This window comes from Ambystoma mexicanum, chromosome 8 (genome assembly GCF_040938575.1).
Source record: "Ambystoma mexicanum isolate Mex_15411 chromosome 8, UKY_AmexF1_1, whole genome shotgun sequence".
NCBI lineage: Eukaryota > Metazoa > Chordata > Amphibia > Caudata > Ambystomatidae > Ambystoma > Ambystoma mexicanum.
The window spans coordinates 742,784,134-742,796,736 of record NC_090929.1 but is presented as its reverse complement, the minus strand read 5'-3'; the positions used below and the strand labels follow the sequence as shown (position 1 = coordinate 742,796,736).

The following is a 12,603-nucleotide window of genomic DNA, read 5'->3' as shown; positions in this document are numbered from 1 at the left end:
GCATTCCGTGTCGGAAGCGGCCTCAGAGAGACGAGAGAGACGAGATGAGGGGAGAGGAAGAGGCGCGGCTTGACACGATTCGACAGTGCGCAAGCGTGAGCGAGAGCAGTGCGTGCGGGTCCTTTACTCTAGCACGCTCGGCAAGCAGGCAAGCCGAGTCGATCGAGCGGCTGAGCGGCTGAGTGGCCCACGAATGCTGTGGGCTGCCCCTGGAGTTTTCGGGATTCTTCCCTGCAGTACCGGAGTGGAGGGCCCGTGGAAAGCCGAAGCCAAATTCAAAGGAAGCTACATTCCTCCTGCTGCCTCCTAGGACGGCTGTGTATTGGAGGGGCTGGGTAGAGCAGCACCCAGCACCTAGCGTAGCGGCACGCTAGTGGGCAAGTAAGTAGAGGGGCTGCGGGGTTTGGTGGTGGCCGTGATTTGGCCGTGGTTTTGCAGGTTTTGCCCCGGTTTTGCCTTGGTTCACTCTGCCCAGGTGGCCCTCTGCCTCGAAGTTTGTGTGCTTGAAACAGAACAATCTAAGTGCTAGGCGGCCCCCACGAATTCCCCAACTGTATTAAGGCGACAGCAACGTGGAGATGCAGCGGGGAAAGAGAGCCTCGCAATCTATATATAACTTGAGGAACAACAAGTCGCAAGCTCTGAAAGAGCCAAAGGAGCCCAAAGGAAAAGGGGCCAAACGCAGGAAGAATTCAAAACACGTTCTCCCTTTAGCACAAAGTCCCATCACTGAATTTTTTCCGGTGAATTCATCTCCCGAGATCAATTCCACTATAATGGACGAAGGGTCAGAGCAAGTGCCTAGGGATAGCCATTTCATTCATTCCTCTAACTTTGATGACATCGACAACAACTCCCTCTTGGACTTGTGCCTGACAATACAGAGAGGAATGCAGCCTCACATCCCACAGTCTACATCCTGTGGCCCACCGACCCAGAAAGATAACAGCATGAATGCTGTGGTGGAGGAGTGTACAGCGGCGGGATACTGTGAACGTCTTTCCACATCGCCGAACCTTGCAATGGCTTCGATGGAGGATGAGCCGGGCCATGAGACAGTGGGGGGCATGGGATCTGTACCCTGCTCCTCTCAGCTAGCCGAGCTACAAACGTCTGTTGGCGCTCTCCAATTTGCTCTAAAAATATTGCTACAGATGACGGGTCGTATCCTGGCAAATTCCAATTCCATCTCACTAGCTTTGGAACTGAAGAATATCTCGAAAGAGGATGCGGAGGTCAACTTATCAGATGCCCTGCTAATTGCCAAAGAGATGGAGGGTAAGGCTGCCGAGAGGGTGGTGAGTGTGGCACAGGAGGCAATGGAGAATAACATCTCGATCGAAGAGGTTCCTATCGAGGAAGCCGTTCTTGCTCTGAATCACAGCCCTCAGGGCCCCCTCTCACGGAAACAGCGGAGACTGGCAAAAAAGGCTCTTAAAAACAAGCAAGATAAAGCGGGCCCCTTGCCCCCCACTGTGGGAAGTGGTCCCACAACTGAAACACGTTCAAAAAAAGCCCGGAAAAGGATGATTAGAGCAGCAGCTCGGGTGGCAGAAAAAAAAGGTCCTCTCGTAGGCTGGTTGAAGCCCGATGAGAAGCAAAATGAGGTGGACCCTGAATCAACGATTGGGGAGGACTCTGAACTGGAGTGTGAATCAAGCATGCTAACTCAACCAGAGCCCCCATATGAGGGTCGGTCATTGAGGGAACTATTGGAGCCGACATCGACTGAGAAAACGAAGGATGCGCATATAAACCATACTACGCATCTGCTTCATTAAGAATCTTTACCCTAGGAACAACCACTCCTGGCTGGCACGTTCAGAGCTATTGACGAGGCTCTATCATATTCCTCAACTTCGAGTTCTAAAATCAGAGGATTTCCTGTTTATTGAGCCATTATCGGGCCTGAATCCAAATGTTTCTGCAGTACACTGTGTGTTTCTGAACACGGCAAAATTGCTCAGAGATCACAAAGAAGAGCTGAGAGCAGTGGATATTGCTATTGATGTGGATCTGTATGAGCAAGATCTCTCAGTAATCCCTGAAGTCCCTGATATAACACCGAATTTAGCAAACGACACCAAGTCGGTGTTAGGTGAAAATCCTCTACTGGTTGAAGCACAACAGGTAATTAAATCCTTACTGGAACTACTTCCCCAGCTGATACAGAAGCATTGATGCTTATCTTTAATATCCTGGAATTGTAGAGGCTTCTCCCATTTATTGAGGGCGGAGGGCTCTGCAGATCTATTATTCCAGCATAGCTGTATTTGCCTGCAAGAAACTTGGGCACTGGACCCTCTCATTCTGGATGGCTATGTTATTCACCAGTCACCGGCACGACGGGGAAGCAAGGGACGCCCCTTTGGCGGCCTACTCACGGGAATTGTTAACTCCATGATGTCGCGTAAAATTCATAGCGGAGCTGAGGACCTACTCTTGGCTGTAGAAGTTGCTTATCCCCATGTTAAGGGAAGTGTTAAGTTTCTTCTTATCAACCTCTACAATCCCCCTGGAGCTGCTGCAAGAGACTCTCTCCAAGAGGCTCTACAGGATTTACTGTCTTCCTGGTCATTGGGATCTAGTAATGCCGCAGTTATGGTTGTTGGGGACTTTAATTGTCACATGGTCGATGAAACTCTCACTTCTCCCAACTCTGGCCTGAGTGCCAGATGTAAGATGACTCATAGAAAGAGGGAGAAAGAAGGCCTGGGGTGGCTGCAATTGTTTGAATCTTGGGACTTGGCTATGATAAATGGCCGCACCCCGGGCGATAGGCCGGGGAAGCACACTTGGTCCAACGGATCATCTTGGAGCACATTAGATTACATATTCATGTGCCCCTCGATGCAGACTAGAGTGACTGACATGTGGGTAGAGCCCAACAGCTGGAGTGACCATGCGGCACTGATATGCTCCTTCCTGACCCCGATGCCTGACACTCCCAAGCTTAACATCGGAAGTATATCAACCAATTGTGCAGGAACCAGAATAGTTTGGTCGGAGAAGAATGTCAGAGCGGCCTCTGAAGCACTTAAGCTGAATATAGAAGAGGGCCGGAGTGATTTCCTGGCTATGTCTGTAAATGAAATAGAAGAGTGGATATCAGGATTCTCAGGCCATCATGCAGCTAACAAAAAGGGATTTGTCATGAAAGAGGGAAATGTCCCCCTCCCCTACTGTGGGAAAATCAGGGACGCCAAGAGAGGACTCAGAAGAATGATACGCTCCCTAAAAAGCCAGAATCTCTCCAGAGCCTCATATCGTGCGAAATTAAGAACGATCAAAAATCGATATAGAGCTGAGGTGAAGAGTATCAAGACAGCAGAGAAGAATAAAGGCTATCAGCGACTTGTTGAAACCATCTGTGCCAGAAACTCTCGAAGCATTTGGACACTCTTAAATGAGAACAGAACCAAGGCCAACGGTTCTGTTACTAATCCAATCAACGAGAAAATATGGGAACAATTCCTCTTAAATCGTAATGAGAAAGAGGATGAGGCTGCGAGTAGACCTATGGGAAAACCTCCTATTATTCAACCCTTTGATGTTTCACCTGGGGCAATACTCAATAAAATTGTGATTCTCAAGCCATCCAGAGCCCCTGGTCCAAATGGGCTAGCGAATGTGGTGCTGAAAAGAAACCCGTCCTTTTGGGCTGAACTATTTTCTGTACTTTTCAACAAGGTCTTTTCACTGGGGGATATTCCTCGATCCTGGCAAACTGCTATCCTGATCCCGGTGTTTAAAAAGGGCAATCGCTCAGATCCCAACAATTACAGACTCTTATCTATGCTGGATGTCACTGGGAAACTCTTTGCCTCTCTTTTGCTTAGTGAAATGCAAAAATGGGTTGAAGATATGCAAATACTGAGTAGATTTCAATGCGGTTTCAGACGGGAGTATTCAACATCACATAACCTTTTTGTAATGGATATACTGCGTACGAGGGCACTTAGCAGGGGCCAGCCCCCTATGTACGCACTTTTTATTGACTTTAAGGCCGCATTTGACTCGATACCAAGAGCTAGGCTCTGGAATAAGCTTGAAGCATTGGGCTGTCCCACAGGTTTACTGTATTATCTCAGATTGCTCCACCGAGATACCTCTGTGTGCCTACGACTTAATCAGGAGGGCTATTCGACCCAAAATGTGATGCAAAACAGAGGGGTTAAGCAGGGTTGCGTCACCTGCGCCTCTTATTTACAACCTGTATGTACATGACATTCCGGTGACACTTGCGGAGGTCAATAACTGTCCACCAAAAATAGGTGATGTGTTATGTGTGGTCTTGGCGTACGCCGATGATTTGGTAGTCCTCGATAACACCATTGGTGGTCTGAGGCGCTCTGCACATGTTCTTTGGGAATACGCTAAGATCAATGGCCTGACCATCAATTTGGAGAAGACTAATGTGCTGAGATTCACTAAGAAAAGAGTATCCCGTGTGAATCTGACAGTACATAAACACACAATTCTGTACGCCCCGTCTTATCGCTACCTAGGAGTGGAAATAGAGCCCTCTGGTGACTATGCGCTATGTAAACAGGAACGCATCACCAGGGCCCATCAAGTGATCTCACTCATTGCATCTTTTACTAGCAAACAAGGGGGCTTTACTTTGTGGGGAACTCGCCACCTCTATTTGCAAGTTTTCGCTCCTATGGTCATCTATGGTCTGGAATCGCTGTTGACGGTGAATGTGGCATGGCTCCAAGTGCTAGAGGGAAAGTTCTGGCGTCGAATATTGGGGCTTCCCCCGGGAGTGCCGATGGCCCTGATAAGATTAGAATTGGGCCTGCCATCACTTAAGGCTATGGTACTGAAAAGAAGAATTGGGTTCTATCTTAAGATTACTAGTGGATCTCTCAATCCCCTGCTAATGGTCTTACATCAGGAACTAAGTAAAAAACTTACCACTTCGTCTTTATATAAAGATATGGGAAAATTCCTTGAAGAAATTGTTTGGACTCATAAAGGGACAAGTGTGACCAAAGAAATGTTAAATGCTCTGGGGAAAAAGGTGGACCTTTGGGACTGGCTGGAGAACTTCGCCCATCTGGACACCCTTAAATCATACCGTTTTGTGAACTATAAAGTATATAAGTTCATGAAACCGCAGGACTACCTTTTCCTCTGTCCCACTAGAAGACTCCGCCATTTTATTATTCTTTTCCGATTAGATCAATTACCTACCCTATCTATCATAGGAGCAAGGGAACATATTCCTACAGCAGAGCGAACCTGTCGAGTATGTAAATCTCCCTGGTGTCCAGAAACAGCTAGACATGTATTAACTCAATGCACGGCACTTAAGAAGACTATTGTCCATTTCCTGGGTGAATTTGTGCACGACCCGCTTACCATACCTAAATCGCCATTCTGGCAGTATTGTATTAATTCAACCAACATGCATTTATACATAGCACTTTACAATGTCTGGCAACAGATAGAACTCGTATTGGGAACCTAAGAATTAATTGTTATGTAGGTGCTCAGGACTATCTGCGAGCCCGTTAATGTACTTGTAAATAATTATATGAAATGATATGTAGTGATTTATGATTGATGATTTTATGTTTATGATCTTATATGTATGATTTTATATGAATGTTTATTAATACATGTGTAAAGTTTGAATTTATTTCACACTATATCACATTAAAGAATTTGGTTTGGAAATTGCGTGTTAAACTTCCCCGCACCCCAGAAATACATGTACCCTGCTGAAATCGCGTGTGGACCTTCCCGCGCACCCCAGTAATACACGTACCCTACTGAAATCGCGTGTTAAACTTCCCCGCACCCCAGAAATACACGTACCCTGCTGAAATCGCGTGTGGAACTTCCCGCGCACCCCTGTAATACACGTACCCTGCTGAAATCGCATGTGTAACTTCCCGCGCACCCCTGAAATGCACGTACCCCGCTCGCACAGGGCCAATCGCATGTGAAACTTCCCGCGAACCCCAGTAATACACGTACCCCGCTTGCCATGCTGGTACAGGGTTAGCGCAGCCCTTTGCGCTGGATTGGGGATTTTGATGGCTTTTCCCTGAGCGAGGGGCGTTCTTGGGGGCGTAACTGGCGCTGCTGCAGTTTCGCTGCACCACTGTGTGCCACGGCTGGTTTTGGTAGCTGAAATCCATGAATACGCTGTGCGCGGAAATGGATTTTAGCGCATGCGGCTAGCGCACAGATTCGCAGGCGCACACTGTGTGCCAGCCGCGTGCCCCACTTGTGCGCTAAATTCTATGAATTACCCCCCTTGTGTGTAAGAGTTTATTTGAATACTTGTCACTTTGAATCTCTGTGTAACTCCCCTACAGCTGAGCCTGGCTGCTCAACACGCTACCATCCTGTGTAGTACAGACGTATACCAAAGGTTGGGTTCCTATTGCTAGGAGTTCTGGGTTGTTGTAGCACACCTAAAGGGTATTGCATATAATCTTGCCTAACAGTCTGGCACATCAAGACTGTCTTACCTGCACATAACCATGGAGGGCATAAAAGCAAAGCTAGCATTTTTAAAGGAGCAGTTAGATTTGAAAATCAGAATAAACCATTGTATAATGACTTTGTATTAAAACAGATTAAGCATTCTTGATATAAAGCTTTGAATGTGCATGAGTGAATACGTGAATAATGACATAGCAGTATTGATAGTAATGCAGTATAGTAATTACACTGATAATACTAATAAGTAATATGAAAAGGATGATGTACCTAAGCATAACTAACACATCAGTGCCCTTATTTTTAACTAAAAACGCCACCGGTCAATATGAGTAATTCTACTTTGTACTACTACACTCTGCCTGCCTGAATGTATACTTTCCACTCACTGTTGGTCCTTATGTATTTGAACACAGTAAAACGCACTATGCAAGAACCCAAAAATACTTGCTTTGATCACTATTAATTTACCTTTATGGAGTAAAGCAACCCATCAATAACGGTTACTGGTCTTTGCATTACGGACCTATTAATGTTTATTGAACACCAACTAACTGCCTCATGGAGTACGAAATAGATAGAAAATATGTGAAAATACAAATTAAAGATTGCACACAATGTTTGACAAAGTCATAGGTGAAAACACTAAAACAACTTTGATTAAAACAATATGTTACCTTGAATGAATGCGCTATCATTGTTTTCATAAACGTCTGATGGATTTTTTTGACTGCTCACATCTTTCATTTGCATCTTTTTTGCATACTGGAAACCCAACAACTTAGTTTGAACAGGAAGTGGTCGGTTTCCATGTGTTGGTAATACAATGAAACTGGCTGGAGTAATATCCCGCAAAACAACGTCATGCTGGTGGCAGTGCTGGACAGCTTTGCTGATGTCCTCCAGGATGTCTATCACATTCGATAGAGGGAGCTTGTTTTCGCTCTCGTGCAAATATTTTAACAGTGGTTTCCCATTCTCAATCACAAAGTAATGCGGAGCATTACCTAGCTGCATTGTGTGCAGCCGTGCAACGTAATCGCTATTTTGGCATTCCATTACTATAGTTCCCATCTCCTGGAATCTTCCATGAAAGTCATCCGTAGAATTAGTTTCCAATATGTCATTCAGTGTCTGTTGTATGGACAGATAAATTAAAGCATCTCCTTCCAGTGTGGATGCGTCGAACTTCATGAAGTAGACGGGTCCTTCTTCCCTTTTGCTTTTCACTGTCATCCCTGAGTGATTTGTAAGGAAGTATTGGTGGATGCAGTCTTCAACAAGTTTCTGGTTAGCTATAATGCACTGAGAACCAAGCAGGGCAGTGACTGTGATAGTTTCGCCCTCACTGAAAAGTAATGGCACAATGGAATTTCTAACATGACTTAATGGGTGATAGACCAGTTTCTTAAAATAGTGTTTTAGGATGATCTTAAAGTGGTGTGGTTTTCCTCTTTGTCTTTTCTGTCCACACCACTTCCACAATTTCAATAGAAGTTGTAGACACACATCCACAGCCCCTAGAAAAACAGGAACAGATGTCACAGGTACATTTTGTACAACTCATAATATAAGCAACTATCGCAGCATGTAATTCTTATGGCTATTTATTTAATGTATTTGTTTTTTTTTAATAACATGCCTAATACCATACCTGAGTTCAGTTTCTAAGCACAGATCTGGGACTCAAACCTCTGTTGCTCTGTGAGGTCATGCTTCCAAGACCAGTGCGTTGCCCCTGTACTTTCCCCCGTTCACATAAACTATTTCTATACGTTCACATAAACTATGTCTATAAACCAATATTTTGCCAAGTGTGCAGCCTTGCCTCCGGGACTTGCGATGTTCGACAATAGATCGCTGATTACAAATCAAAAAGCAGCAAAGGCAGACTGCAGGTCATTCTTAAAGATCTCGTAAATTGTACTGAGAGGACAGTTATATATGCACTTAAGCGCAAAAAGGATCCCTCCAAGCAATTTTCGTCATTTGCACTACAAAGGACAAAAAGAAGTAGCAAAAATAGGAAAAATCGCCTTAATTCTTTCTTTTTTGTGAATGTTTACGGCCATTTATGCATTGCAGGCAGCATTTAGGAACTCATTTTGAATAAAATCCAAATTGCATTTAGGGGACCACCAATCTTTGCACTTTCATGCTATGCGGTTCCACTGCATGCAATTTTCACTTTTTGCAAGGCGAAGTGCAAAAGTAAAACTTAAAGCAAGCTCGAAATCACTGTTATTCTGCTTTTTACTCTCCACTTTGCAAAAAATTAAATGCTTCTTGCAACTTAAGCTTTAGAGGCAGCGTTCACTAATGGATTCCTATGAAATCAATCTGCTCATTAGCAGAGGCTAATGTGAAACACATTTCATAGAAATCCATTCGTTTTACCCGTGCATATGTTTAATTTTATCTCCATTACGTGCCAAACCAGCAGTAAAATAGGTTTGGAGCATAAAATGAAGGTCTAAAAGCATTACGCCTTGCTTTTATATTTTCATTTTATGCTCCAACCCATTCTAAAATGGCCTGTGTTAGTATGGATTCATATGTAATCGCCTGCTTTCAACAGGTCCAAAAAGCAGTTGGATTCCGTAGGAATCCAAAGCATCCACCAGCATCCAAGTCAGATGCTGTTGCTAATACAGATGGATTTGTAGCACTCGTAGTAGAATCACAATTGGAGGGAATGCATAGAGGAACATGCCCTCCCAGGGGATTGAGAAGGCATCCCTCAGACTCCTATATTTAAGAGCAAAAATGAGCAAGGTCATGGGATACCTGGCTGATGAACGAAGGGTGAACACACACCTATGGGGGTTACACCTTGGTAAGTGTGTACGCGTTACTGTAAATGAATTCTGGCAAAAATGTATCAGGACAATTATGAGTACTGCAGTCAGATTTTTAATAAAACTGCAGTTTACGTGTTTGTAGATACACTTAACTAGGAGTTACACAAGATACAACAGTATTTACAAATTTTTCAGTTATAGTACCCGGTTTGTAAGTGACAAATTTCAAATATTTGTAACGTCTTTCCAATGCTTACACATCCACTGAGGGGTCCTTGGGAAGGAGACCAGTGGATTTAGTGAGGTGATAGCATGTAATAATCAGCACATATACATCAAAACAATGTGGGGTTGAACAAGGACAACGCAGACAATATAACAGTCAACACAACAGTGTTTCGGCCAGAAGGTGAGCTGGAATGAGCTCTGATGGTGTGGCCTTCATCAGGATGAGATATTCCAAAGCGGGAAGTATCTTGTGAGGTCTGTTGAGATAAACAGACGAGGTGTTATAGGAGTGGGCACATTCGTGGGTATCTAGCACAGGTAGGGGTATCAATATATGAAGGACCGGTGCATACCGGAACTTGGGAGCACAGTGGCTCAGGGAGTAGCAGTGTCAGAAGTACATTGGAGGATTTTCGAGGTCCTAGAAGTGGCCGTTCCTGTGAAAGTAGGAAGGACATGCAGGCTGTGTTAAGCCATAAAGAGTGGGGGAGCAACTAAGGGTAAAAAAGGGGTAAGAGCAAAGCTTACCTTGAGGAGGCCTGTTACAGCGCAAATTATGGGTGGAACAGGCTGGCGTGATGAATACAGAGAGTCAACCGGAAGCATGAGGGGCTGTGGAAAAAAGGTCACACGGGGCTCAGATTGCAGGCCTCAGAGTGTAATAAGTGTCCTGGTGCACGTGAGGGCTGGTGAGGCGTGCAGGTCACAGATGGCCACGTTTGAGGTGTGGCGGATAAAATCACTGGTGGGTAACATAACGTGTGTGTCCCACGAGGAAGTAGGACTGAGCATGACTTATAAATGGACAGGAACGTCTGTGATACTGAAAAGGGGAGTAATTGCAACCTTAAAAACCAGGCGGCGGATTAGCGGGATTGCCAGTGCAGGATGTCATGCTGGGGTGAAGAAGTTCTAAAATGGAAGCTAGGCTCCCGTTCTTGAGTGAGACATGCAGCCGAGAAATAGGTGCAAGAGAACACATAGCTGCAGTGGTTGCATGCGCGTGTACTCACATAGGGTTAAAGGAAGGATGAGCGCTGCAGAGCAAGCTGTCAGCGGTCGCGGTCCCTGGCTGCGCACAGAGTGAGCTGGGGAGCTGACTGTGATTAAATGGGGTGAGCGGCCATGATGAGGTTCGCGAGGCCAGGGTGCACTTGACACAGAAAAAGGCACATATTAACCAAATAGGGTGGCGTTTACAAAGTCCAATCAACATCCTAGCCTGGCAGTGAGGCGTCCTCCGCCCGCCTGCCTGTACATGGACTACCCACCGGAGCAACACATCTATTCATGCGTATGCGTACACACCAGTATGCTCCCCCCATGGCTGAGTGTGTGTTTTAGGGGGTAGGGGATAGGGGGTCATTCCGAGTTTGGAGGCAGCCATGGTGCTCCAAACTCGGGTCCGGGTTATCGGAATGGGGATTTACCGGGACATTCCGACTTATGCGGACCCGGTAAGTCCCCATTTCGAAAATCATTCCCCATTCCCATTTGAGCCCCCATAGGGCTCAATGGGAATGGGAAAGGAGCTAATAACGGGCCCGCAAATTGCGGGTCTGTTATTAGCTGCATGGTCCCTTAACGGGTCCTTCTAAGGGCGGCTGGTAAAACCAGCCGGCCCTAGTGGGACCCGCTAAGGGACCTCAGAATGCGGCGGTAGGGGGTTAATGGCACGAGCATCCTTACCAGTGCCGTTAACCCCCTACTACCATACTCAGAATGACCCCTATAGTCTGTTTGGCAGGAAAGTGGAGAACTTCAGTCTTAATAGGGTTGAGCAGGAGTGAGTGGGAAGCCATTGAATATTTGTATGGCGGAGAGACAGTTTGACATTTTTAACAACAGCTCTTCGGATAAGGAGGGAAAAGAGGAGATCTGTGTGTCTTCTGCAAAGAGTTGCTAGGAGAAGCTATACGAGGAGATCAGTGTGACAAGATCTAAAGTAAAGAGAGTGAAGAGAAGTGGACCAGCGACACTCTTGTGGAACTCCAACAGTAAAGGAGGTGATTGGGGAGGTAAGGCTGTTACAGGATACCTGGAAGTGTCTAGGAGCAAGGTATGAGGCAAACCGGGCAAGGTATGAAGCAAACCAAGCAAGGGCCTTATCTCTGATGCCAAGAAGAGATAATGTACAGAGATGGTCAGAATGGTTGACAGTAGCAAAGGCAGCAAAGACGTCAAGAAGAATAAGAATAGATGATTTGTTTGCATGACTTTTGGACCACATGAAGTAGCTGAGGTTGAGGAGAGCTGTCTTGGTAGAATTCAGAGGTTGGGAGCGAGATTGAAGATGACCCAGGAGATTGTCAGTATCAAGGAACTCAGAAAACCGATTGAATACTACTCACTATAGGATTATGGAATAGTGTGGTAGAAGAGAGAGTAGATGAAATTTACTCTCTCTTCTACCAGAGAGTAGATGAAATTTAGCAGGACAGTTTGCATCTAGACCAGGTTCCTTAAGGAGAAGGATGACAGTAGATTACTTAAAGGATGAGGGAAAAGTAGTATTACAAGAGAGGAGTTGAAGAGAGAATTAAAATTGGAGCAACACTGGGAGCTATGTGCTTCTCAATGTGCAGGGAAAGTGGGTCGGTGGGTGCAAAGGAGGGGTTATCCATGAATCTCACCTGGATTGGTGGGGGCAAAGGAAAACATAGTAGCAGGAAAGGAGAGTAGGATCAGTGGAGAAAAGTGAGCAGGAGGAGGGGATAGAATGATAGAAGGTAAGTAGTGAGCCTATTGCGAATGGTAGAAATTTTAGAAGCAAAGTAGAGAGCAAGATAATTTGCAGAAAGAGTGGAGGAGATGGGGGGTGTTTAGGAGGGGAGACAATTGAGTTGAGGGATTTATGTAGGTGACTGGGTTGGAAGGATTGAGATGAACTGAGAGAGATACAAGTCACGTTTGGCAGAGTCCAAGAGCAGTGAGGTGGAATTGGAGATCTGAGGATTGTCTTGACTTTTGCTAAATGCAAAGCTTTTTCCACATTGCTTTTAGGGTGTGCCTGAGAGGTGTAATCCAAGGCACTGGAGAGGAGGATTTAGGAGTAAATGTGGAGGGAGGGTAGCAAGAGAAGAAGGGAGCATACAGAGCAGTATTAAAGTTAGTG

At 45.5% G+C, this 12,603-nt stretch overlaps 1 protein-coding gene across 7 annotated transcripts in view; it reads right to left on the bottom strand.

Moving 5' to 3' along the window:
• The window catches only part of LOC138472418 (uncharacterized), a 1,989,442-nt gene that overhangs the window by 1,218,312 nt on the left and 758,527 nt on the right, over positions 1-12,603 (bottom strand). For 6 of the 7 annotated variants that reach the window (XM_069610563.1, XM_069610565.1, XM_069610562.1 and 3 more), the window contains one exon: positions 7,137-7,979. The exons of the other annotated variant lie outside the window; for it this stretch is intronic. In XM_069610563.1, the coding sequence (XP_069466664.1) occupies positions 7,137-7,979 (843 nt within the window). The remainder of the gene's footprint in view (positions 1-7,136; positions 7,980-12,603) is intronic. 7 annotated transcript variants of the gene reach the window in all.